A 27,919-nucleotide genomic window follows, 5' to 3' on the forward strand; every position below is an offset into this window, starting at 1 on the left:
GGGAAGGTCAGATAAGATGTCTTTTACCATCTGCACTTTCGATTATGGGTTGATGTGCACGCCCTGTCAGTATTCGGTCCGATTAGGCCGGGCTTGTTTGTGTCTGTTCAATCCACATTCTGTTTGGGAGCTGTTGGAAATGGCACAGCGACTGATCCTCGCTGTATTGACCACTTGCACGGTTGGGGTGGCCCTGGTCACGGGTAAGCCGCGCTCTTGGGGTGGGTGGGGGGTTGTTCTTTATTATTGATTCAGGTGTGTTTTTAGATCAGTGATGGAGCAGATTTACAGCAGGTGCACGGGGTTTACTGTTACAGGCCGTTTGGGATTCACCAGCCCTGCACTCTGTACAACTACTGGATTAAACTCGTCAGTAATGATATCCCGCAGCTGATCTATACATTTATTGTGGGTAATATCAGCTATTCCGATCTGTTTTTGTACAAGCTTAAAATATACTTAACTAAGTCATTAATTTATATGCTGAAATAGAAATCATTTTTTGCACTTCAATTTCTTTTCTTACCCAGTCAAGTAATAATACTGATACTATTTTTGGCAAAAAGATATCAGTGTTTAATTTATTTTAGAAAATTTGAGTTTTAAATTTTATCCCCCATCTCACAAACCTTCTGTTGAAAGGAAGGATCGGATATCATCACACATGGGTTTATAGATTTCTATGTAGGTGTAACTACGGCTGTTCGGCAATGTAAGAAATGACTCCTCGATTGAGCAAGAACTGTCAGGTCAAGTGAGAGCCCATTCGACAATATTATGGGCCATTATGCAGAGCGCATTTGCTGGATGCCTCCTGAAGTACCTTGCTTACTTTCACCATTGTAAACAATTTTACAACACCAAGTTATAGTCCAGCAATTTTATTTTAAATTCACAAGCTTTCGGAGGCTACCTCCTTGCTCAGGTGAACGATGTGGAAATTAATTCCACATCGTTCACCTGAGGAAGGAGGTAGCCTCCGAAAGCTTGTGAATTTAAAATAAAATTGCTGGACTATAACTTGGTGTTGTAAAATTGTTTACAATTGTCAACCCCAGTCCATCACCGGCATCTCCACATCATTACTTTCACCAGGCATTGCATTATCATCTTGCCCTGTCCCCTCAGGTGATAGCACATCTGCATTGCATAGTTTAAAACTTGTCAGATCCTCAGATTCTCACATCCAGACTCTGCATTAGTGCGATGTGCGCTTATTTTTGGTTGACGCTGAACAAGGGAAGAATCTTAGATCATGTACCTATGGTCATTTTTATTCTTCAAAGGGTCAAACTCTGTATGCTGAACAGTTTATTTGTGTGTCCTCATTTGACATGAATATTACTACCTCTACTGGTCAAGACTTGCGATTGCAGCTTATTATTTAGATCACCTGATGTAGGCATAGCAAAGAATCCTATAGGGTCGAATTCCACCTAGTTCTCCTCAGTAGAATGGTGCATATATTTAGAATTGAAATACTTGCCTTAAACGACAAAGACCAGGGGGTAATTTTGCAGCACTCCACTTGACGCGTGGAGCATCGCTAGTTAGGAGTGACTGTGGATGGGACACCGAGCTACATAGCACTGGAGGGCTGGTTCTGCAGCCTACATTCCCGCCTAGCAAGCCTCCACATTAGGAGTGGAGACGTGCAAGATTGCCCCCATCTCTTTTGTAGATAATCTGATGTTCAAAATCTAACGTTTTTATATACTTACAATTGCATTTCAACTATGAAGACCATTATTCGCAATAACTGAAAGGAATAGCAGAAAGAGGTTGGGGAATTTTGTCATTGGACTAAGACAGTGTCTCAAAGTGCAGTAAAATATAACTTGAAACAAAGTAGGGAAGAAGTACTTCTTCAATATACTGAATTATGGTCAATAATTCATAAATCACCAACGAATTCTTAGTAAATTGATTCCTGGGAATGTACATCCTAGAGGCTAGAGAGGAGCAGTCAGTGACAGCTTGCCTTTGTGCCAGCACAAGTGATCGTGTAGTCTACTATTACAAGGAAGGGTTAGGCCAAAATAAGGTCCAGCGGATTTGAAATGGTTAAGCAAATACCAAAAATACACAGAATCGACTTCCTAAAGTTAGAGGAAAGGAAGGCTCAATGCCTGTTTGGATGAAGAGAGGTACAGTTCAGATGTGAACTTAATGCAACTGGAAGGAAGATTATTAGTGGAATTTCAAACTATGAACTAAAAATTTGTGTTTTTTTAAAAGGTGACTGTGGCAAACCTCCACAATTAGAAAATGGCTCACCAAGTGATGAATCTATGTCTCTCACCTCATTTCCTGTGAATGTCTCGGTCTTCTACAAGTGTAACCAAGGTTACGTGTTCCAGGAAGGAAGTTCAAGATCTGTTACCTGTCAGGAAGATTTAACTTGGACACCATTACAGGTCATTTGTGAATGTAAGTGATCAGGGTAACTTTCTTTTATCCTCCTCATATTCTTTCCTGAAAGAAATGACTTGTCCTGAATGAGGTTCCACGGGTGCAAACAACTCTCCAGTTTTTCAGGAATGGAAACAAGTTCTTTCTTACCCACTCACTCACCCTGGGAATGTTATTGCTTGATGGGTTGTTGAGGAATTTCAGGTTGAAAATAAGATTCTGCCTTCCATATGCCTTTTGTTTACAGAATGTCACAAGTTCCAATAATGGAGAAAAAACATGATAACAATTGGAATTGTGTGTAACATTTCAAAAGGAAATTAGATATATACTTGAAAAGGAAAAAATTGCAGGGCTATGGGGAAAGAGCAGGGCAGTGGGACTAAACGAATAGCTCTTTCAATGAGCCAGCACCTGCACGATGGGCCGAATGGCCTCTTTCTGCACTGTATGGTTCTATGATTCTAGTGAATAGAAATAGTGACTGTTAAATTTTTGGCAGATCATTTTTGGATGTCTTTACCCACAATTCAATTGTTAATATTAGTGCATATGGGTTGCTACATTTAATTGCCAAGATGGGTATTAGTGATCCTTAGTTAATATAGACTCCCTCTTCTCCTCATCATCCTCCTCTATCTTTCCCTCTATCCCCCTTTTAAAATCCATCCAGATCCAGGCCTATGATGTGTCCCCCCCACTAAGGCACTTGTATTATTGTAGCCATATTGGAATGTGTTGTATTCATTTGCTGATTAAGGTTGAGTAGAATTAGGATAAAGCAGTAAGGATTCTTGATTATATATTCACAAATTGGGATAAAGGCTTGGTTAATCACCAATTTTCCAGAATTGGTTCGACTCTTAAATCCAAGGATCAGGACATAGCTGGCTTAAGTAATCTTATATCTGAACCTGTTAGACACCTGCAGCCAGCAGTGTTTTTTCTTGAATTGGAGCTGAGCCCATAGCCCAATATTTGAAAGTTGGATATCTTCCAACCTGACACTCTGGTTTATGAAGTAAAGTTCCCAATGCCCCCAAATATGATGGACAGGGTTCTGAACCAATCAATGGGATTGGACAAGGTGGCTACATAACTTTTAAAAATGTAGTCAGCATTAAAGCCACTGGCATTAGCCCCACTTACTGCCTTCCTTGGCCTTCATGTATTTCTAGGGATAATTGTTTTCAGTTTGGTTATTGTACCAATTGGGAGTTTCATCATCTTTCATACCATAACAACATCTTTATGTTTTTTAATTTTACTGATGCTTTTTCCTGCTGGTCAGTTTAAATTGGATTCATTGTAAATAAATCCACATCCCATGCATGTGGTTGGAAAGGCCCTGGTGGGTCACTATGTTATCTTTTGTTAGGATGGGTGACAGTAAGCATTCACTCCAGATATTTATGAGAACTGACTTAGAATCATACAGCACAAAAGGAGGCCATTCAGCCCTTCATGCCTGTGCCAACTCTCTGAAAGAGCAACCAATTAATTCTACACCCTTGCTCTTTCCCCATAGCCCTGCAAATTTTTTCCTTTTTATATATTTATCCAATTCCCTTTTGAAAATTACTATTGAATCAGCTTTCACCAACCTTTCATGCAGTGCATTCCAGATTGTAACAACTAAAAAAATAAATAATTAAAGGATTTGATAGGGTAGATGGAGATAAACTATTTCCTCTGGTGGGAGAGTCCAGAACAAGGGGGCATAACCTTAAATTTAGAGCCAGGCTGTTCAGGGGTGATGTCAGAAAGTACTTTTTCACACAAAGGGTAGTGGAAATCTGTAACTCTCTCCCCCAAAAAGCTGTTGAGGCTAGGTCAATAGAAAATTTCAAAACTGAGATTGTTAGATTTTTGTTAGGCAAGGGTATTAAGGGCTATGGAACCAAAGCGGGTAGATGGAGTTAAGATACAGATCAGCCATGATCTCATTAAACGGCGGAACAGACTCGAGGGGCTGAATGGCATACTCCTGTTCCTATGTTCCCTGGATTTTTTGCCAATTATGTTAAATCTGTGGTTACTGACCCTCCTACCAGTGTAAACAGTTTCTCCCTATCCACTCTGATGTCAGCCAGGGTCTGATAAAATGAGAAGTCATGAAAGGGCTTGTATACTATCCAATATGCTAAATATAGCAACCAGTATTTATGTTCAACTCCAGGCAATGCTACATTACCATAAATTGTGCATATAACGTCATTCCACTTCATAGGGAGGGCTCGCTTACAAGACTGGTCTTTGGTGCTGAGTGCAAGATAAATATCTGGGTAAAGGTTAAAAATGTAACAGTATTGACTGTCCATGTGTGGTGGCTATTTCCATGTGTGGTTTGTGTGGTTGATGAAGTTGTAAATTCATAAAACAGATGCTTCTTTGCTTTCTGTCTCTGCCTGACCAACAGTTTAGGTTAGGCCACTCTAAGAAATCCTCACACACTTCCTGGAGAGAATGCCAAGGGAGTAAGCTTCTTCAAATAATGTCAGACTGGAGACTGCGGATGAGAGCAGCGGTGGGCTAGGTAGAGATTTTAGAAGCAAACGTTAGAAAGCGGCTACTCCAATGCCTGCTTTTTTTAAAAAAGAAAAAGCATTTTCATGCTCTGACTCTGTCATTCTTCCCCCTAGGGGGTTAAGGCATGTCAACGCAGCATGGAGAGTGCTTTACCCTCAACTCATCTGTACTATGACCATAAATGTGTGTTAACACCATAAACAAACAGTGGCAAATGTGTTCTATGTACCCAGCACAAGTATTTGTCCATTTGATGAATATAAATATAAAGAAAGAAGAAAAAATTTAAATTTAAAAAGTAATCTAGTTAGCTGCCCTTGCTCTGCTACAGAGTGTAGGCGTTGTATTGCCTGGGCATTTTCCAAGCAGAGTTCTAGGGCTGCCAAGATAGATGGAATCAGAAATCAAAGCAGCATGCTACATCACACCTGCAAAGTGCCCTATGAATGCAATTTGTTGTATCCATCACATCTCCAAAGGATTACACTTGCAGTGTCCTTCACACATACAAGTGTCTTACATGGAAAGTGTCCTCGAGCCAAAAATCCTGATTAAGTGAAATAAATGAAGCAACAAATCAGTGTGGTGCACTAGTAGCAAAACAACCAGTAACCAATTATTAAACACCAAAAAGAGTATCAACGACAAAGCTGGAAGCAGCTAAAAGCTACCAATGAAGAACAAGCAACAAAAGGATAAATTTCCCTCTAAAATTCACCTTGCAAAAATTCACTGTACAACCATCAGCGAATAGCCCCACTTCTGACCTGCAGATGGTTGGGCCTCGGATGCTGCCCTGAGGAACTCCTGCAGCAATATACTGGGAATTAGATGATTGGCCTCCAACAGCCACAACCATCTTCCTTTGTGCCAAGTATGACTGAAGAGTTTACCCCTTGATCCGTATTGACTTCAGTTTTACTAGGGCTCCTTGGTGCCACACTTGGTCGAATGCTGCCTTGTTGTCAAGGAAAATCACTCTCGAGTGGACCTGGCAATACCCAAACTGAGCATCGTTGAACAGGTTATCCTCAATCATCAGGTTATTGGTGAGGAAGTGGTGCTTGATAGCACTGTCGACGACTCCTTCCATCACTTTGCTGATGATTGAGGATAAACTGATTGGCGGCAATTCACCGAGTTGGATTTGTCCTGCTTTTTGTGGACAGGACATAGCTGGGCAATTTTCCACATTGTCGGGTGGATGCCAGTGTTGTAGCTGCACTGGAACAACTTGGCTAGAGGCTCGCTAGTTCTGGAGTACATGTCTTCAGCACTATAACCCAGATGTTGTAGCCCGTAGCCTTTGCTGTGTCCAGTTAACTCAGCCATTTCTTGACAACATGTGGAGTGAATCGAATTGGCTGAAGACTGGCATACGATGGTGGGAACCTCAAGCAGAGGCCAAGAAGGATCATCCACTTAGTACTTCTGGCTGAAGATGATTGCAAACGCCTCACCCTTGTCTTCTCCACTCACATGCTGGGCTCTGCCACCTTTGGGAATGGGGATGTTCATGGATCCTCCTCCTCCCGTTAGTTGTTTAAATGTCCACAACCATTCGCAACTAGATATGGCAGGACTGCAGAGCTTTGACCTGATCTGTTGGTTGTGTGATCGCTTAGTTCTGTCTATAGCATGCTGCTTCCGCTGTTTAGCATGCATGTAGTCCTGTGTTGTAGCTTCACCAGGTTTTTAGGTAAGAACATATGAACATAAGAAATAGGAGCAGGAGTAGGACATACGGCCCCCTCGAGCCTGCTCTGCCATTCAATCAGATCATGGCTGATCTTCGACCTCAACTCCACTTTCCCGCCCGATCCCCTGTATGCCTGGTGCTGCTCCTGGCATGCTCTTCAACACTGCTCGTTGAACCAGGGTTGGTCATCTGGCTTGATGGTGATGGAGGAGTGAGGGATATGCTGGGCCATGAGGTTATAGATTGTGGCGAAATAGAATTCTGCTAACGCTGACCTACAGTGCCTCTTGAATGCCCAGTTTTGAGATGCCAGATCTGTTCTTAATCTATCCCACTTAGCACGGTGGTAAAGCCACACAACACGATGGATGGTGTCCTCAGTGTGAAGATGGGACTTGATCTCCACATGGACTGTGTGGTGGTCACTCCTACCAATACCGTCGTGGATGAGGTCTTGTAAGTTATTCCCTCATGTTGGTTGTCTCAGCACCTGCTACAAGCCTAGCCTGGCAGCTATGTGCTTCAGGACTCAGCCAGCTCGGTCAGTGGTGGTACTACTGAGTCACTCAGTGTTCAACCTGATGCCATAAGACGTCAACGTTGAGTACTCTGAGGGTCACTCCCATCCGACTGTATACCACTCTGCCTCCACCTCTGGTGTGTCTGTCCTGCCAACGGGATAGGACAGACCTAGGGATGGTGATGGAGGAGTCTGGGTTGTTGGCTGATGGGTATGATTCTATAAGTATGACTATGTTGCTTGACTAGTCTGTCAGACAGCTCTCCCAACTTTGGCACCAGTTCCCAGATGTTAGTGAGGAGGACTTTGCAGGGTCGGCTGGGCTGGGTATGCCTTCATTGTGTCCTAATTCGATACATAGGTCGAAGACGAGTGGTCCGTCCGTTTTCATTCTTCTTATTCTTTGTAGCGGTTTGATACTGAGTGGCTTGCTAGGCTACTTCAGAAGGTAGTTAAGAGTCAACCACCTTCATGTGGAACTGGAGTCACATATAGGCCAGACTGGGTAAGGACGGCAGATATCCGCCTATAAGGACATTAGTGAACCAGTTGGATTTTTACGACAATCCAACAGTGTTGTTCATTTTTACTGATAACAGCTCTTTATTCCAAATAAATATCTTAAATATGTGTCCTCTGGTTACTGATCCTCCTGCCAGTGGAAACAGTTTCTCCCAATCTATATCAAAACCCCTCATAATTTTGAACACCTCTATTAGCTCTCTCCTTAACCTTCTCTGCGGGGAGAACAATCCCAGCTTCTCTAGTCTCTCCACATAACTGAAGTCCCTCATCTCTTGTATCATTCTAGTACCTCATCCTCTGCACCCTCTCCAAAGCTTTGACACCCTTCTTAAAGTGTGGTGCCCAGAGTTAAACACAATACACCAGCTGAGGCCTAACCAGTGTTTTATAAAGGTTTAGCATAACTTCCTTGCTGTTGTTCTCAATGCTTCTATTTATAAAGCCATGGATCCAGTATGCTTTATAACTGTACTATCATCTTGTCCTGCCACCTTCAAAGATTTGTGTATGTGAACCCCCCCAGTCTCTCTGTTCCTGCATCCCCTTTAAAATTGTACCATTTAGTTTATATTGCCCCTTCTCATTTTTCCTTCCAAAATGCGTTACTTCACACTTCTTTGCATTAAATTTCATCTGCCATGTGTCTGCTGATTTCACCGGTTTGTCTATGTCCTCCTGAAGTCTGCTAGTATCTTCCTCACCCACCCAAATTACGCAAAAATAAATAGTGAGGGAGGATGGTAAACCTATCCTTAGGTTTCTATAGCAAAATTGAAAAAAGTTGTGCGTATTTTTCAACAAGCATAGATGTTTGAGAAAGAACTTGCGTTTATATAGTGCCTATCAGGATCTCCAGAAACCCCAAAGTGCTACAGCCAGCTAAGTACTTTTTGAAGTGAAGGTCACTGTTGTAATATAGGGAAATGTGGCAGACAATTTGTACACAGCCAGGTCTCACAAACAGCAATGAGATAAATGACCAGATAATGTTATAGAGATGTTGGTTGAGAGATTAATGTTGGTCAGTACACTTGGAGAACTCAACTGCTCTTCTTTGAAAAGTTCCTTGGGATCTTTTACACCCACCTGAGAAGGCAGACAGGGCCTCGGTTTAACATCTCATCCAAAAGGCAGCACCTCCAATAGTGCAGTGCTCCCTCAGTAATGCACTTGACTGTCAGCCTAGACTATGTCTTTGAGCTATGTCGTCTTCTTCCAGGCTGGCATGCAGACAACATCTACCACAGGAGAAGTAGCTGTGAAAAGACCCACACTATTAAGCTTTTATGCTACCAGATTCTTTCAAGCCACCGCAGGAGGCATATGCCAGATTAGCCAATCTGCAATCCAGAAATATATCAAGTAAAATGCTATGTTTGTAAGGGGCAAAACCTTCATGACTTTCCCTACGGAAAGAAGGCATCAGCTGGACAAACCATGACATTTTCACCAGGGTTGACAAGAGTCTAGGGCATAGCTGATGGCACTCATGCAGCATTAATGCTGTTACTATTCAATTAAAGTTCAGTTAGTCTCTGCACAAAAATATAATGAAAGTAAATGCCCGTTCTCGAGGAAGCGGTCATGATGCCTTCATTATGCAGCAGTCCATGGTGCCTGTGTTATTTATAGGATCATATTGACTGAATAGAGGATTGCTGAATGACCAGGACTATTCACTGTAGCCGTTGCTGAGAACATGATGAAAAGCAGTAAAATGCAACTATAGTGAGGTTCATACCTGAACCATAATTAATGTAGGGTACAGCATTGGCATGCTAAAGCATACATATTGCCGTTTAGATTGCTCCAGCAAAGTATAGCCCAGTAAAGTTGTCCGAAATAATGTTGGTCCGCTGCATAACTGCAGCACAAAAAGGTGTAAGCATGCAGCAGGATAAGGAGATAACCTATGGTGCAACAGTAGCAGAAGAGGAGGAAGAAGTTTAGGAAATAGAGGTGAAACCAGGAAAATTGGTGCAACAGGCATGCATTGAAAGGTGAGAGTAGCTGCTCTCAACATCAAGTCAATATTTAACTGAGTATGGCACAAAGAATCCCTTACAAAACTGAGATCAGTGGGAGTCAAAGGAAAAACCCTCCAGTGGCTGGAGCAGTAACTGACACACAGTTATCAGCCAATCCTTCACAGTCCTGGGACATCATTGCAGGAATTCTGCAGGGAAGTGTCCTTGGTTTCACTCCATTGAATTTCTGATGGCTGATAAAGATAACCCCAGACTCATGCAAAAGTTGATTGTTTTTTTTAAAATTTGGACATCATTGGAGTGAATCTTATATTTGCACTGCCAAAATTTTGAAAATAAATCCAACAGTTGGGGTAGCCTGGCATTCTGGAAAAAGGTGCAGCAGTTTTATCACCTTAATGTTAAATTTCTGTGAATTGCATTGAAAAATCTTTTGGAGATCTTGGTGATTTATAACATCACTACCCTTCTCCTTTTTTTCTGTCTAGCAAAGGACTGTGGTAATCCAGGAGAGATTCAGAATGGATATTATGAAGCATCAGAAACTACTTTTGGACATACAGCTACTTTTCATTGTGAGGAAGGGTGAGTATTCAGTTGCACAAATTCATGAATGAGTCTCAATTGATAATGGTGAAGGGTTATGTTTTTAATATTGTGATTAAGTTGAGAGCTGTCACAGTATCCCCTTGTGCAGTGTTTGCAAATTGCTTTTAACACAAGCTCAGAGTGGAGGGAGGATTGTTTTTTTTTTACAATCAGAACTCTGTGGGTAATGTTGCAAGAGGTAAAGAAAAGGAGATCTGCCACCTTTGGTTTAGAGGGGTACCGTCATCAAAAGGCAGTTGCCTGAGCTGCATAGGAAGAGGTGGTGGAGCAGGTGAATGCAGTTTCTTGGTGATGCACTCCATCAATGGAAGAAGTTTAACACGTTGAAGAAGTTTGCCAAAGTGAGTGTGTTAAACTTCTTAAACTTGTTGTGCACCAGAGGATTTTCCAGTTTTAGGGAAGCAGTACCAGTCAGGGGTACTAGGGGTAGACATGCCAACAATATTTTTTGCTTTTTATTTAAATGGCAGCGTCCCCTTCAATGCCCATTTTGTGTGGCTACAGCATTGCATAGGTGCTCCAGCTACATTATGGGATGGCTATTGTGTCCGATTGCAGACAGTGAGATCAAAGGAGCCTCCACACAAGTTGCGGGTTGGAATAAGGCAGTGTTTGCGATGGAGAGGATATGGTCACCTCAGAGTTGAACAGGTTGCCCAGTGGCAAAGACAGAGTTCCTTGTTGAAGGAACTATTGCGATGCCTGTACACCCTTGCTTAAGTCAGAGTGGATCAGCTCCGGCCACCTTCAATGCTTCATTGCACCTGCCTCTACTCATACCCATTGAACTCTTCATCATCCTCAAGCTTCCTGTGGACAGGAGGAATTTCCAAAGGAATGCCTATCCTATGCCCACTGTAGGTGGTGACAAAAATGGTAAAATCAGCAGTAAACTGCAAAATGATTGAAAACAAAGACCAAAAATGGAAGCAAAACCAAACTAAAACAGACAAAAAAACACCTTTGCAGCCATTAGCTAAACTAGGGGACATCTACTATTAAGAAGATAAGTTCTGAAAACCAGGATGTCAGTTTGAAAATGTGCCCAATTTACATGGGCGCACAGCGATGACATTTTAAATGGCAGCTTCTATTTTTTTTGGACCTTAATGAAGCCCATACACATCAGCAGTTGGGAGCTGCCCAACCAAAAAATAGCAGGCAAGACACTTCCAGCTCATTGTCAGTCCTTCATGATAATCTTTGTGAGGCCCTGAGATGACGGCGAGGTCTCATATTGGAAAATCACCTGTCCACCGCCACTACCACTTTTCTGCCCATTAATTTCAATGGAGAAAAGAATCAATGGCAGTGTGCCTGTAATTTTCAGTATGTTCTAGCCTTGCCTGAAACACAAGGCCTTGCAAAATTTATTCTTCCAACTCGACCCTGAATTTCCTACATCCAATACACACATGCGCTACTGGTGCATCAAAACAAGAAATCTCTTCGAACATTCCTTATGGGGTTCGACCATCACCTTAGCACAACAACAGCACCAACTCTATTGTACTCTCTCCCTCTACTAATGAAGCCCAGTACCGTATTTCCCTTTTTTACACTATCTAAATGCTGTGTTGATAGTTGTATAGATTTGTTCAGTTTAACCATTAGATTTCTTTCCTGATCAGCACGCTGTACGTATCACTTTCTCATGTAACCTTCAGCCCACTGTCTGACAATAGGTAATTTCTCTTTTGGTTTTCTACAATGGCTTGTTTTTCTTTTCTAGGTACAAAATGGTTGGTAGGGGCTACCGGTTATGTACAGCCAACGGTTGGGATGGCCAGGTCCCAACATGTAAAAGTAAGTCAGGGTTCCTTATTTTGTAGAGTGGCCAACTTGATTTTCTTCACCTAGTAATTGAGCCCATTTAAAGGACTTGACACATCTGAAATGTTGGCTGCACAAATTAGGTTTTTTTCCCTACAGTATTTTGATGTCTCCAAGGTTAGAGTACTGATTTTCAGAGTGGCAAGAAAACATTTATTCAATATTTTGATTCAAGATTTCACTATTTAGAACATTAAGCTTGAAATAAGAAATGGTCATCAACCAATCAATCTTCCACAGACTTCTCTTACTTTTATTTAATGCCCCGACCCCTAAAGGTAACCAGGCAAAACTTCAGAGTAGCTAACTGTCCCCACATCTCCATTATTCACTTATGGTCTTTTGCTTTCTGCAGATGATATCTCCTTGGCCCAAGTAACACAAGAGCCGTTGTGTGCCAAGGAATATTTGATTATCTCTTTCTGTACTTATCCTTATTACCTTAATTCCTAACCAGATATTTATCCAGCTCCTATTTGAGAAAGTTAGTTCAGACATATATAATAGTTTTGGTCGGAATCTTGTCATCACATCCAAAGTTCTGCCTGTGTTGCTAGGCATTGGGAGAGCATTTTTGCTATGAGAACTGGGGAAACTGTGGAACTGGGAGAGGTGCTGGGAGAGCCCTGGTCTGGATTTTCCAGTTGTGGGTGGTACAGACTTTGCCCTTGCCAGTCTCCCTCTGCCCTGACCCCTGTAGATCTTTCAGGGTCAGAGTAATCATAATAATTCTGGTAAGCTCTCGACGTTACTTCCAGTCCCGTTGAGTGGCCTGACTCAGACACCGACATCAATAACCTGCTCAGTTTGAGTACTGCCAGATTAAATCTAGTCCAGACCTCATCATGGCCTTGATCCAGACACTAGAGATGAATGCCAGAGGAGAGGTTAGAGTAGCTGCCCTCAATATCAATGCAGTATTTGACTAAGGATAGCACCAAGGAGGCCTAACAAAACTGAGGTCAATGGGAGTCAAAGGGAATACCTTCCAGTGGATGAAGTAGTAACTGATATTGGAATCGTATGCATGTATTTAGGACCCTGATGCAATTTTGGAACTGACTATTGAGCGGTCAAAGCAGTGGTCCTTAACAAGATCGCTGCAGTCTGTTCTTTAAAACTAAAAAAAAACCAGCTCTGCCAATGATTTTTGTGGTGCCTGGAGGAGCTTTTGGCTCAGCTATGTAGAGGAGTCGCTGAATTTCCCTGCCCCAGTCCTCCGATTGGCAAGCCGGCAGCGGCCAATATTATTGTAATGAGGTCCAAACATGAAAACGGACCCCTCGCCAACAACATAAAGCAGAAATCCCAATCGCTGTTTCCACCTGATTTAGGAACATTGGAAAAGGAGTAAGCCATTTAGCCCATCAAACCTGTTCCACCATTCCATGAGATTATGGCTGATCTGTGACCTAACTCCATATATCCGCCTTAACCCCAAATCCCTAAATACCTTTGGTTAACAAAAATCTATCAATCTCAGATTTAAAATTAACAATTTAGCTAGCATCAACTGCCATTTGCGGAAGAGTGTTCCAAACTTCTATCACCCTTTGCATATAGAAGTGTTTCCTAACTTCACTCCTGAAAGTCCTAGCTCTAATTTTTAGGCAATGTCCCCTAGTCCTTGACTCCCCAACCAGTGGAAAGAGTTTCTCTCTATCTACCCTATCAGTTCCCCTTAATATCTTGAAAACTTCGATCAAATCACCCCTTAATCTTCTAAATTCCAGGGAATACAACTCTAGTTTGTGTAATCTCTCCTCGTAATTTAACCTTTGGAGTCCAGGTATTCTGGTAAATCTACACTGCACTCCCTCCAAGGCCAGTATATCCTACTAAGGTGTGGTGCCCAGAACTGAACACAGAACTCCAGGTGTGGTTTAACCAGGGCTTTATATACCAAAACTTCTACCCCCTTTAATTCAGTAATGTTGCATAGCTTCTTTAAAAAAAAAGTCCGTCAACAAAGAAATTTAGAATATAAAAAGGTAATCTATCCTACACATACAGTAGCTTATGAGAAGCTAGTTACACAGTGGAGACTAATGCATTGGTCTCATTTCAGTTGCTAAATGTCAACGTCCAAAAGTGCCTGCAAATGGCCGAATAGTGTCAGAATTTTGGACCTGCACACAGATATCAGGAGACAATCACCAACAGCTATAATAAGGGTTTTGAAATGATTGGCAGTGGTGTCATTGAATGCAATGAAAATAACACATTTGTGTCACCTCCACGTACCTGCAAACTATGTGAGTAAACATTTTGAAACTTAGATTAATTAAGTGGGCAAACCTGTGGCAGGTGGAGTTCGATGTGGGGAAGTGTGAAGTCATCCACTTTGGATCCAAGGAAGACAAATCCGAATAGTTTCTTGACGGCAAGAAAGACAAATCTGAATAGTTTCTTGAGAGACCAGGAACTGTGGAGGAGCGAAAGGATTTGGGTGTCCAGGTACACAAATCACTAAAAGCTAGTGCACAGGTACAAAAAGTAATCAAAAAGACTAATGGAATGTTGGCCTTTATCTCAAGGGAGCTGGAGGAAGGGGAGGAAGTTATTGCTTCAGTTGTACAGAGCCCTAGTCAGACCCCATCTGGAGTACTGCATACGCTGCACCTCAAAAAGGATATACTGGCCTTGGAGGGGGTGCAGCACCAATTTACCAGAATGATACCAGGGCTTAAAGGATTAAATTAGGAAGACAGGTTACATAAATTTGGCTTGTATTCCCTTGAGTTTAGAAGGTTGAGTGGTGATCTAATTGAGATGTTTAAAATGATAAAAGGATTCGATGGAGTAGATACAGAGAAGCTATTTCCTCTGGGTGAATCCAGAACAAGGAGGCACAATCATAAAATTAAAGGTGGGTAAATAGATTTGAGGTACAGATCAGCCATGATCTAATTCAATGGCGGCACAGATTTGAGGGCATGATTGGCCTACTCCTGTTCCTCTGTTCCTATTAGATTCACGATCAAATTTAAAAAAAAGATATGACATGTTTGAAGACATGTCATACTCCTGTTCCTATGTTCCTAAGACTTTTTAGTTGAAAAACCCATATTGCGGGATGTCAGTAATTTTGCAGAAACTGCACTATGAAACGTTCAGTCAGGGTGGACTGAAGTTCCGAGTTAATGTTGGCAGCAACAGTATTCTGAAAGTGTTAGAAAGGCAACAATTAAGGGCATTATTAGGTGGACAGATCCAATTAATTGTAGCCGCACTGCTACAATCAGGTGCTGATTATTGGCACGGGCATTTAGGGGCCGAGAGTTGATGTGTTGTCATATTCTGGGATGGGTACGGGATTGAAAGATTGACCTTTTATTTGAAAGTGGGGGTGGGGGGAAGGAGATAAGGCCCTTGTGTCAAAGGTAGATGGTGTTAAACGGAAGACATCAGTGATGAAATGTGCTCTGATGTCACTTGCAGTAGCCACTATGGAATCCTCTGACTGCTGGTCATTGTGGTGCTCCCCTTGATTTATTATACCTCCTAAATAGCTGGGGCTGCTTACCCAGCAATGTCCACATCCAAAGCTTTTTGTATTGAGAAGTTGGGCAGGGCAAAGTAGGCTATAACTACACATAACACACAAGCTGCAGCCTCCTGCAGAGCCCTTCCTGACCTGTTTAGGTAGCAAAAATGTCCCTTTAAGACCCTGATGGTCACCTCAATGACCAATCTTGTAGAGGCACGTGCCTCGTTGTAACACACCCGTACTGCTGTTTGGACCGCTTAGTGGAGTCATTATCCGCAGGAGCACCTACAAGCCATCTATTTGATTTTCATCCCGCAAGAGGTCAGGGAGGGCCAAATTTCAACGAATGAATGCATTGTGACAACTTCCAGCAGATCTTGCCTTGGCCTGTAGGACCTATATGATCCTGCGTTCCCTCCTCCATGACAATCACATATAAGAGAATGCCCAGAAGAAATACTATATCTGCTCCTGCAAATCCCTCACTGTGGGTGGGGATAGGGGTCTCACACTTTCAGAAGCAGTGAAAAAAAAGCCCAGGTCTGTGCAGGCAAAATGCCTGCAAAAAAAATCATAGGACAAAGTAATTCCCACTGAAACTCTCCACACCCTTCAGGCTGCAAAACTCCTCACTTCCAACTGCCTCAGCTGACCCTGGGAACAGCTGTGTTTTACAATTCTGAGTCATATCCCAAGTGCTTCGTGAGTGAACAAGCAGGACACCTGGAGCTCCAGCGTCACTGGCCTTCATTATAATTGATGTAAATGAGCTCACTCGGGACTCAGTGGGCAGATCAGGGGAAGGGCCAGAAAACATGAGGGAATTTTGGGATGGAAAGCTGGCAGTAACAGCTTCCACCTGATTTTGTTGACAAATTACTTTCCTTAATCATTTTCAGTGTAATATCTAGATGGTTGTCTTTTTCCTAATGTTACACCAGCATCTATTCCCATTACCTGAACCTACTGTTGCATCTATGCCAAGTTAGAAGTTAAAATAACAGAGAGAATTTTTAAAATGTTGATTTTTATTAGACAATTTACTGACATCATTGAATGCGCCCTAAGAGTGCCTATTGTGTGTACTACATTGTCTTCCTTGATGAAACACATGTACTTCTCTATATTTCTGGTAACTTACCCATCTGGGATCATTCACATTACTCATAACAAATTGTGAAGGAATCAGTGGCTCTCCCTGAGATATTCAACACCCTGATTCTTCACTGTCAAATAGACAGAGGGCTTACTGCCCTTGAATTGAGGATCTGAAGATATTCAGCCAGGGCACTCTGACATCAGGGTCAGACTGCTGGCCAATGCCCCGCCTCAATGGTCTCCTACTTAGGCCATTAATTTATTTGAGAATAGACCATTGTATATCCATAGCCCAGAGCAACCACCCCTCTTGGTTGATTGCATCCTCTCTCCAGGACTGCCCATTTGTAACACAACCTCGCTACATGAAACATAAGGTGGGCTGCAGGTTGAGCACTTCTACCACTTTATGTAATCCTCTGCTCACGAGACAAGATGGTAAATAATACGAGGGAACAGACCCATATTGGAAGATGGACCAAAAACTACAAGCCCGTGACTGCCTTGGAGGAGGCCTATAAGACCATCGAGGAATTAGATAAAGCTAGAGGCCTCCCCCAAAATCAGGGATTGTACTATCCTGCACTGGGTATGCCTTGCCCCCTTCTCACTCACAATTACACACAGGCATAGACACAACCATATAAACATCACACATAATACCTTGGCTGTTTGAAGGCATCCCTTGGAACCAACATTATAACAAATGGGCCCCTTCTGTCATTATAGATGAAAAAGAGTAAGCTATCAACTCTGCCAGTATTCCAGAGCAAATCAATACTTCACAATATCCGTCATCCTCCTACAGCATTTGTACCAGCACAGATACATACATCTCAGAGCATGGAATTAGTGAGGATGGAATTAGCACTGGCGTTACATTTTAGTCGTCTTTCCAATATTTTTTTATTCATGCTCAATGTAGCCTATGAATCAAAACTTGACCTTATGCTTGAACCATATTAGGTAGCATGTCATAGAGAGAACAATGATCTATTCCACTTTTTGGTTATGAAGCACAGTAGTGGAAATTGTACCCTTATAATGCAGCCATGTGTACACTGGGAACAAGCTCAAGAAAGATTTTTGTGCACATTGAATAAAAGTGGGTTAGACCCTTGTTCTCTCTTTATCAGCCATGATCTAATTGAATGGCACAACAAGCTCGAGGTGCTGAATAGCCTACTCCTGTTCCGATATTACCACATTGCCAAATGATTAATTGATCACGTTAATCTGCAGGTTAGCACCAGTAGTGAAAAATATACTGACCAAGAGAAGTAGAATAGTCATTGAGAAAGCTCATGAACACATTCTGAGAGCAAAATCCATGTTAATATGTCTAATCTCAAATTGTAAATAATCATTTTTAACTCTTTATACAGTACGTTCTACAACCATTTTTAAAGAAATGATTGCAATGGGTCAAGTCAACATCAAGGAAGAAAATATGATCAAGGCAAAATACCAACTTCTTGAAAGTGAACGTGAAATCTTTAGACTGAAAGAGAAACTTCTTGAAAAAGCAGAGCAGTACGTAGATACAAATAATATTCCTTAAAAGTTCCTAAACTTTCTTTTCATAATTATAACTTAAAATTTAATCAATATCATACCAGTTTCAATAAATAACTTGGCAAAATTGTGAGACAAAATCTTAATCACTAAAGAAAACCCAATTGAAAGATTATGAATTTAACCTGTTAAAATTGAATGCAATGATACATAATAGGATTGCTGTAATGCCAAATATTTGGGTTTCTGCATATTAACTGAGTAAGATAGGTGTGATGCATTTAATAAAACATGAGGAATACACAATGAAATATTTTGTTTGTTTCATATCAAAGCTTTATAAAAGCTTATAAACTTTACAAACTTATTAATTTAATTTCAGATACAAAAATTGTTCTCACGCAGATTATAACGGTGTTTGGCTGTATTCACAAGCAGATGGCTGTAATACAATAAAGGACAATTTTCCATTCCACCCTAAGTTTAGCCTATTCTGCCCAGCTCCTAGAACAAAGCTAGCCAGCAGCACAGTGCATAGACTGCCCACAATTTTCCATGGTTAGCTCATTTTAATAATTATTCACATCTGCTTGTGCAGCTTTGCTTTTGTGAAGAGAACCAGCCTAACGGACATGCAGAAAGTCTGATCAGCAGGTCAAATTTGGATGTGGGGTAAGGTGTGGGGGGGGGGGTGGTGGGCAGTGAGAGAGGGAGTAGAGCCAGGCAGAAATGGTGGAAGAAAACCCAATGTGGAGTCACTAAATGTTTTTTTGTGGGTGAGTAATGGAGTGTACAGAACCCAACTCCCTGTTTGATGGCTGGCAGAACGGACATGCTACTGTATGAACTGCATGCATGGACGTTTTCCTCGTTTGGCACTTCAGGAGACCCTTCTCAGCAGTTGATGACTAGGTTCAAACCCCTCCCCCCACCCCACAGCAACAGGTACATAAGATGGCATACTTTAAGGAATGTGGTAATGGAAGACCATAAAACGTGTAAATAGGCCAAGATCACATATTGCTTAGTGTCACCTCTCAACCCGTTCCACATTTACCGCTCATCCATGCCAAGCCCTCATACAAACTTCGCTGTGACTAGGGTCAGGGACTAGCGCATGCACACTCGGGCCCGGACTGTTGGGTCGATCATGCCTGTTTTGGGTCACCAACTGCCTTGTTACCGTTCACTAAAAGCCCAGAGCTGAACATCAACAATGCAGCCGATGCAGGTAGTCATAATGGGGGGGAAGAGAGCAAAGCAGAGCCCAGAGAAAGGGGAGAAGCGGGGTGAAGCAGAGAAGTGGAGTGGAAGGGGAGGTGGGGGGAAGAGAAGCAGCGTGAGCAGCAGAGAAGGGGAGGGAGAAGAAGCAGCAGGGGAGCCCGGAGAGAGCGAAGGGGTGGGGGGTGCGGGGAGGGGAATGTGATCCAGGTCTAAGGGTGGGGGTAAGAGAGAATGTGGTCCAGATGGGGGTTGGATCACGTTCTCCTCCCCCCCCATCAGACCTGGATCACGCTCTCCTCCCCCCCGCCCCAATTAGTCCTGATCACACTCTCCTCCCCGCCCCCCAATCAGACCTGGATCACGCTCTCCTCCCCCCCATCAGACCTGGATCACGCTCACCTTCCCCCCCCCCCCCCCCCACCCCATCAGACCTGGATCACGCTCTCCTCCCCCCCCATCAGACCTGGATCACGCTCTCCCCCACCCTCCATCAGACCTGAATCACGCTCTCCTCCCCGCCCCCCACATCAGACCTGGATCACGCTCTCCCACCCCCCCCCTCCTCCATCAGACCTGGATCACGCTCTCCCCCCCCCCCCGCCTCCATCAGACCTGGATCATGCTCTCCTCCCCTCCATCAGACCTGGATCACGCTCTCCTCCCCCCCATCAGACCTGGATCACGCTCTCCTCCCCCCCCCCCCCCCCCCCCCAATCAGACCTGGATCACACTCTCCTCCCCCCCATCAGACCTGGATCACGCTCTCCTCCCCGCCCCCCCCATCAGACCTGGATCACGCTCTCCCCCCGCACCCCCCCCTCATCAAACCTGGATCACGCTCTTTCCCCCCCCACCCCCACATCAGACCTGGATCATGCTCTCCTCCCCCCCATCAGACCTGGATCACGCTCTCCTCCCCCCCATCAGACCTGGATCACGCTCTCCTCCCTCCATTAGACCTGGTTCACACTCTTAATTGATTTCTCAGAAAGCCCGGTGCACGCACGGCAAGTGAGGTTATCGGACGCAGTGTCACTATTCACTTTGTAATGTAAAAGGTGACCCCCTCCGCCACCCCCACTTTCTACTGAATTAACCTGAAAACAATCCATGGCCGGCACACAATACCCCATCAGTCACCTCAGCTCTCTCCAAGAATGTTTAGTTTGACGGGAGTGATTAGTGACAGTGTGGGTACTTCCAGTTTTTGATCGACCCGTGACGGCACACTGCGCAGGCACTGGGCCACCCGATGATGTCACTCTCAGCGCATGCTAAAAAGCTACGGCGCCACTCGTGACCTCACTTCTAATGACATCACCCTCACCCGTTCTCAATGAATGAAATGCACCCTCACTAAACCAACCTTGCAGCTCAAATTATGTAAAATAGTCAATGCTGTGCATTTGTCAAATTCAGCCTCAAAAAGAAACGGCTACAGCTCCCCGCATGATCTTGCAGTTCCCGTTCATGGGCCACATATTTGAAGAGGCTCACAAGTCAATTGCTGGGTTGGCCTGCCGTGGAGTGTTTGTAGCGTCAAAGCGAGGTGGGAGGCTGCTCAATGTGGAGACCTCACTCCTCCAGCAGACAGGGGAGTTTGGTATGAGTTTTTATCAGATCATGCTGATAGCATTTGACAAGGTTCCACATAAGAGGCTGTTAACAAAAATGAGAACACATGAAATTGGAGGCAACCTATTGACTTGCCCTCCACACCTGTCTCTGAACCTGGACATCAGTTCAATGATGCTCCAAGCAGACTCCACCCTATCTACCTTAACTTTATCCCATCACTGGACTTCTGACTTTAACTTTGGACTTCCTCCAATTGTCTCCTCTCTATTCCCTGTTTATTACCAGGACATATCTATCCTAATCTTGCTATGTAACCACGCCTAATCTCGCCAATCTCCTTCCCATCCCACTCAGCCCTCCCAGCGCTGACCCTGTGAACTCTGCCGCGGATAAGCTATCACCACCCCTCTAGAATGTCCGTTCACTTGTGAACAAGGCCCTTGCCATCCATGAGCATATTATGGATGATTGCATCGACATCATGGCCTTGACAGAAACCTGGCTGACGGACGATGACACCTTCCCCATTAATGAAGCCTCCCTGCCTGGCTTATCTTCCACCACTTGCCCCACCCAGACTGCCACGGTGGTGGTGTGGACCTTATCACCACATCACACCTTTGTCCATCTACTCCTCTGGCACCTTCTCCTCCTTTGAGCATCTCACCTTGTTCCACCCCTCACCATCTTTAAAATCCTCGTTCTCTACCTCCCACCCAAGTACCACGCCAAGATTTGCACCAAAACATCTTCACTGCTTTCCTCCCTCAGCCTCTGCACCGAGCAACTTCTCATCCTCGGTGACTTCAACCTCCATCTCAACTCATCATGCTGTCTCTCCTCTGAGTTCACTGCACTCCTATCCTCCCCTAATCTCTCCCTCCATATAAACGGCCCTACCCATATTCACACCCACCCTGCTCAATCTTACCATCTCACGTGGCCTCTCTACTCCCATCGAGTCAATTGCGGGTAAGGCCATCTCTGATCACTTCCTTGTATCCCTCTCCATCCACATCCCCCTTCCCCCAACCAATCCCACCCCAGGTGTTCACCCCTGGAAAAAACTCTCCCAAGTCATTTACAACAGCACTTTCAAATTCCCAACTGATTCTAAATTTGCATTGCCAGGCATGTAATCTTGGAGCCACCTCGACCCTACCACCTAAAGAGTATAATCACTAGTCGGTTATCAGACAACTGACAAGTGCATGTTTGAGCCTATGCTTAATGGATGGCAGGTATCAGGAGATCCTAATGAGTGACATGTTGAGCAATGACAACTTACCGTAGGATGAGTGGATTGTCCTGACCATAGAATTGACACACACTTTATTCCACTGAACGGTGGTTCCACCAGTTTGAGGCGCAGAGCTTCAGCAATAGCTGCTTGCCTTTCTGCAACCCAATCATAGTAGGGCATTGAGCCATGGATATGTGACCTTGTGTTCTCAGATCCAGCCTTCAAGCAGCCAGCAGCCACCCTCAGACTCAAGGTTTCCTCGTGAGCTATATAATGGGTAGCTGCTTTCAACTTGATGGAAGGACCTATGCAGGGCATCTAGCCAGCCATCTCAACATTTCAGATCACCAACCCCAATGCCAGGTAGGCTTACTCAACACCAAAGCTTCATTTAAGCGATTGGGTATAGGGCTTTGACAAAGAAGCTCGCCAGTCTTGCGGCTGACACCCCCTCTAGGATACCAAGCGAAAGGATGATACAGGCCCTCTGACAGTGCAGCACTCCCTCAGTACTGCACTGGAGTGTCAACCTAGATTTTGTGCTCAAGTCCCTGGAGTGGGGCTTGAACCCACAACCTTCTGACTCAAAGGCGAGAGTGCTGCCCAATAAGCCACAGCTAACACTGTAATAACACTCAAAGAAAAGAACATCTTCCAAGTGCTCCGATAACACCCAGCACGACTTCTGCACTGTCTCTCGCAATCCTTCCACTGCGTCTGTGCTGTCAAACTATTGTCTATAAACTAGGACAATTTTTGGTCGTTGGAAATCAAATGTAAGTTATCAGGTAACAATTTTTTTTTATTGACTCATATTGGAAACATTGTCGCAGGTCAAATGCTGAGCAAACCTAGACAAATCTGTCACAGCTGAAGTAATCTTAATATTTAAGGCTGAAGCTGTCAAAACAAAGTACTTTTAAAAAGATGGACTGTGACTAAAATATCTTCTTCAGACTGCAGCACCAGAAAATCCAATGTTGCAACACAGTAGGTGCAGTCAGCATAGTGGGCGGCATCAAACCGAGGCTGGGGTGAACACAATGTGGGTCGAAGGAGTCAGCACAGCAGATAGATCAGATTGGGGCAGGGGTTGGTGTAGTTGCAATGCAGGTTGGTGGATTCAGTGCAGTGCAATACATTGCAGGGGGGCCAGGGCAGATGCAGCATGGGTCAGGCATCAGGCCAGGGCAAGGTTACAGGAGAGGCCTGCAAGAGGCAGAAGAAAGGAGGCGTGGGAGGGCAACCATATGAACTGGAGGAATCAGAAGCAGATGGCAAGTGACTGGAGATATCAAGGGAGGCCTGTGAACAGGCAAATAACAGACATCATCAGTGGGGGAGCAGAATAACCCAAGGGCCAAAAAAGTAATTTTTTAAAAATGCAGACGTAAAGAGGAGGCCTTGGGGAGGAGCAGCAGGACAGCCTGAGTTCTGTTGAGACTTGGTCACTTAAAATTAAGGGAATTTGTTTGGGGGGGGGGGGGGGGTGAGGAAAGAGAATGGGATTTTCGTCTACACCACCTGGGTGGCAATTTAGAGTGGATCCCCCACACATTATAGAACCTGCCCAAGTTTCATTTCATTGAAATCAATGGAATGAAAATCGGGAGATTCCACAGCAGACAGGCAACCCGCTCAGTCAGATGACTGCCCTGGCAGTAAAGCCACAAATCTACACTGTGGTTAAAAATTTAAAAAGGTTAAAAATATGTATATTTATATCTGAATAAATATCTTACATGTGTCTACAAAACCTCATCTCCTGTCGTCACACTTTTGCATTAACTTTCTCAATTATAAATTACCATGTCCACATTTACAATGTTTCCTGTCACTGTGTAATTGCAGGCACTAGCCACGAGATGGCACTTTTATCTATTCCCTACAAAATGCTTTCTGAAATATTTTCATTGCTTACTTGCAGCAATTTAAATTTCTGACATCAAAAGGGTTTAAACAAAATAAAAACATTTTTAAAAGCACTTCACAATAATTAAGTTTATCCATTGACTTGTCCTTTGTGACTTCTCATGTCTCAATCTCTCTCAATGCCAAGGCTTGGATTTGATATTTTTGCCCAAAACTATGACACTTAGCTGAATTCAGTTTGTGCGGTCTGAGCATGTACAATGCATCCAATTTCTCAGGATATATCAATCCATTCAGTAGTTGAACTGTTGGGGAGTTTTTTTTTGTTACCTTCTAGCAGTACTGCTGAGTTGCATTTCAAAATTAGCAAAATTTGAGACAGGCACCCTGGTGATGCTGTAAATTGCCCCATTGTTCACCTTAATAATGGTTGTAAACAATTTTACAACACCAAGTTATAGTCCAGCAATTTTATTTTAAATTCACAAGCTTTCGGAGGCTACCTCCTTCCTCAGGTGAACGATGTGGAAGGAGGTAGCCTCCGAAAGCTTGTGAATTTAAAATAAAATTGCTGGACTATAACTTGGTGTTGTAAAATTGTTTACAATTGTCAACCCCAGTCCATCACCGGCATCTCCACTTAATAATGGTAACAGCCTTGATCCCAGGAAATGAGCCAGGGTTAGGATTGAAACTGATGGCTGGCTGCAAGTCCAGCACTAAAGCACGTCCAATACCAGAGTAGGACCAGAGGAGATTTAGAGCCATAATTTGCAGCTTTAAAGAGCAGAAACCACAATTCATTAGGATGCATGGAAGGCTAAACAACTCCTATACCTGGAGATAAGACCGGCTCCAGCAGTTAAATGTCTTAGATTTATCAGATCAATTAACAGGACTGGCACAGTGCTGACTTTTACACAACATAAAACAGAAGAGAATTTTGGCTTTTACATATGGATTTTATGTAATTCTTGGCTTAAGGATGGAAAATGATTGTTATAAACCACATACATTGACAAAATGCCATGCTAGGGGGAAATGACCACTCCCTAAGATCAATAGGGAGTGAGCAATAGATCTTGAAACAGAAATGAATTCCACTCATTGGAATCATGTGCAGTGAAAAATGTTAGTGCCAGACAATCCTATGATGCACCTCCTTCAGCGTAAATTCATTGAGAAGTTTGTGTGTACACTAATACACTAGCAATCTCCCATGGCATTGCTCAAGTGAAGTTGTATAATATACTATTAAGGACAGGAGTGTTATACCATGTGGTGCTTTATGTATTATTTTTATTATGGTGAAGTTGTTATTTTTGAGGACACAATGGGGCAGAAATCTCTCCCGAAATAACGGAGAGCTCAACAGCGCTCACCGTTAGTGGCGAAATGGAGGAGCAAGCTCCGGCGTTCGCACATGCGCAGTGAAACACAGAAATCCGGTACTTGCTCTTCGTGGTTCACCAGCGACATGACAGCTTCGAATTCAAGGGACACGCTGCAATCAGAAAAATCATTGAAAAAGTGCAAACTTGCTTATCTGCCCAGCTGGAAAGTAACTAATTATGCCACCAAACAGGTACGCTTAAAAATACCAGGTCTCAACTAAGTTTTAACAGTGCATTAAGTGTTGATGATTGCCAAACAACTAAAAATTAACTTTTAAAAACATGGAGCCTGGATACTCTTTATTTTAAGTTTTCAGTCATTAACATTTTTTTAAAAGCAAAACTAAAAAATGCAAAATTTTTTTTTTTTACTTTTCCCTCCTTATTTAATTCAATTATTTCTTACCCTCTCTTTTTCGCTGTCTATAACTGTTTTTACATTGATTTAAAATGTTGTACCTTTCACTTCCTGGTTTTCATGTTCCAAGCCTGCAGAGAGTGAACGCAGCTGTCAAAAATGCTGCGATCTGATTGGTCGAGGGGAGAGCTTGCTCCTCTTGCTTTTTCCAGGGTCCTAGCTTAGCCTGAACTGACACTGGGCTGCTCTTCGCTGCTTTAGAGGAAGTGGCCGACGAAAAGACTGCAGTTAGTGGCTTAGTATAAATCTATGGAGTGGTGAGCAGTGTTGGTTCGCTGCTCCGAGGGATTTCTACCCTGAAGTCTAATTGTTAGGGAAACAGAGGCTGAGGTCAATCAGAATTTAATTGTATTTTGCTCAGGGAACTTTGCTTTGGAACGTACAGGCTACAGGTCAGAAGCACCCAGCATTTTAAGATTGTTTGGCATCTGTAACAAAGAGTAACATTTAGATTGTAATGTTCTTGCAAGTTAATTATTATTTTTAATATAATACCAGTAGATCTCCCATGGCAGCAGTAATAGTGAGTTGGAGCACATGCTGCTTTGTAACAATGGGGTTCCTATGCTTTTTCTTTTCCTGAATCTTTTTCAACCTATAAAACTCCTCCCTTTCTCGCTCATCCAACTCGGTTATAAGACAATGTGCGCTCAATTCGAGGAATTCTAGCAGGCCAAATGTTAAAATTAGGGCTAATAACGTATCACGAGCGAATAGGTAAACTTTTACTGGCTTTTCTCTCTGAAATAAAAATAAGCACTCAAGATAGTTCTCCTCTGAAAACTTAATTCTAAATAGGTTTCAAAGTTCATGCTTCAGCTTGTCTTAAAGTCATTTAGAAAACAAAAATTTATAATAACTTCTTATGGTGCAAAGAAAGACATGTCTTGAGTTGTACAGATTATTTAAATCATGTTGCTACCTTCTGGGAACTTTTCCACACTAAGTGTTCAGACTGTTATTTCAAGTTGAACTGCAATAGGCTGGTGTATGCATTTAGTTTGCATTGAAGCCTGGTGCCAAACCCCACTCCCTGGTATGTTTCCAGTATCACTTGGAACTTGTTTGTACTGCTTCACAAATGGCAGTGTTGATACAATAGCAGATTATAGTAGAGTTAAAAAGAAAAACCAGGGATGGTGAAAGTGTTGACAGCACTGAGCAGGTTAAAGAAAGTGGCAGTATAAATTAAAATGTTAAGTAGAGGCAAGTTTACTTCTTAATAAAATTGGAAAGTAAGATGACAGACTGAAAACATTACCAACATTGGTTTGAAAATCTGGGGGTAAAATTGGACCTTGTCTTGTCTGTTTTTCTGGTGCAAAGTGGGAGAAAAATCCAACCACTTTTGCAGCGCCGTGATCTTCGTCCAAATTGCATCAGAAGTACTTCCGATGCCACATTGGTTCAGGCAATATTGAGGAGTCCTTGGCAGCCCCTTGAAACAGGCATTAGGCTTCTTGCATATGCTAATGAGGGCCTAACACCAGTTTTATGACCTCACTCAGAAACTGGTCAGAACTGAGCACATGCCGGGCACGCACCACTCAGTTTTTCGGGTTCTTCTGCGGCTTAACCAGCAGTCCTTAAAAAAAAGGGACCACTGGAGGCCCCTAACAAAACTGTTTTTCTTTTTTAACTTACCTTAATTTGGGGCCATGGGGAGCAGGGGTGCTCCTCCTGGCTCCACAGCAAGACTGCTTGCCACCCCTCATGTTTGTTTCCCCTATTTCCCAGGACCTACCCGAGGGCCACTGACAGCATCGCAGCCGGCTCAAATTAGTGTGCAGCAAACTGCTTCCATACATCTCATTGGCATTTGCAGATCAGCAGAATTCTGGAGATGAGGCCTGAGGCCTCCAGCTTGTCATGTGTATACTGAATGCATCGCCAATCTCGCGCCTAAAACGGACCAGAACCAACTTTTCCCCCTCTGTGTTTAATACAATAGTAAACAATTTTACAACACCAA

General features: G+C 43.2%; 1 protein-coding gene across 3 annotated transcripts; it reads left to right on the top strand.

Moving 5' to 3' along the window:
* The first annotated feature begins 90 nt into the window (after positions 1-90).
* Positions 91-27,919, top strand: LOC137344488 (C4b-binding protein beta chain-like). Of its 3 annotated transcripts, none has more exons than XM_068007499.1 (5): positions 91-203; positions 2,239-2,430; positions 10,162-10,258; positions 12,015-12,088; positions 27,685-27,919. In XM_068007499.1, exons 1-5 carry the CDS (start codon positions 140-142, stop codon positions 27,792-27,794), a joined length of 537 nt encoding a protein of 178 aa, XP_067863600.1. In that variant the 5' UTR covers positions 91-139; the 3' UTR covers positions 27,795-27,919. The 3 variants fall into 3 exon arrangements, with proteins under 3 accessions (XP_067863600.1, XP_067863601.1, XP_067863599.1); XM_068007500.1 differs by lacking the exon at positions 27,685-27,919 and adding an exon at positions 14,423-14,581 and having other exon boundaries at positions 93-203; XM_068007498.1 differs by lacking the exon at positions 27,685-27,919 and adding an exon at positions 18,089-18,542 and having other exon boundaries at positions 95-203.

Source organism: Heptranchias perlo, chromosome 27 (genome assembly GCF_035084215.1).
Source record: "Heptranchias perlo isolate sHepPer1 chromosome 27, sHepPer1.hap1, whole genome shotgun sequence".
Lineage (NCBI taxonomy): Eukaryota > Metazoa > Chordata > Chondrichthyes > Hexanchiformes > Hexanchidae > Heptranchias > Heptranchias perlo.

What these genes read in the sequence shown, in the direction of transcription:
- LOC137344488 (XM_068007498.1), top strand. Translation starts at nt 140, where the DNA reads ATGGCACAGCGACTGATCCTCGCTGTATTGACCACTTGCACGGTTGGG. An exon ending in ATTACAGGTCATTTGTGAAT is followed by an intron (nt 2,431 to 10,161) that starts GTAAGTGATCAG and finishes TTTTCTGTCTAG; the next exon opens with CAAAGGACTGTGGTAATCCA. An exon ending in CCAGGTCCCAACATGTAAAA is followed by an intron (nt 12,089 to 18,088) that starts GTAAGTCAGGGT and finishes CTCTTTATACAG; the next exon opens with TACGTTCTACAACCATTTTT.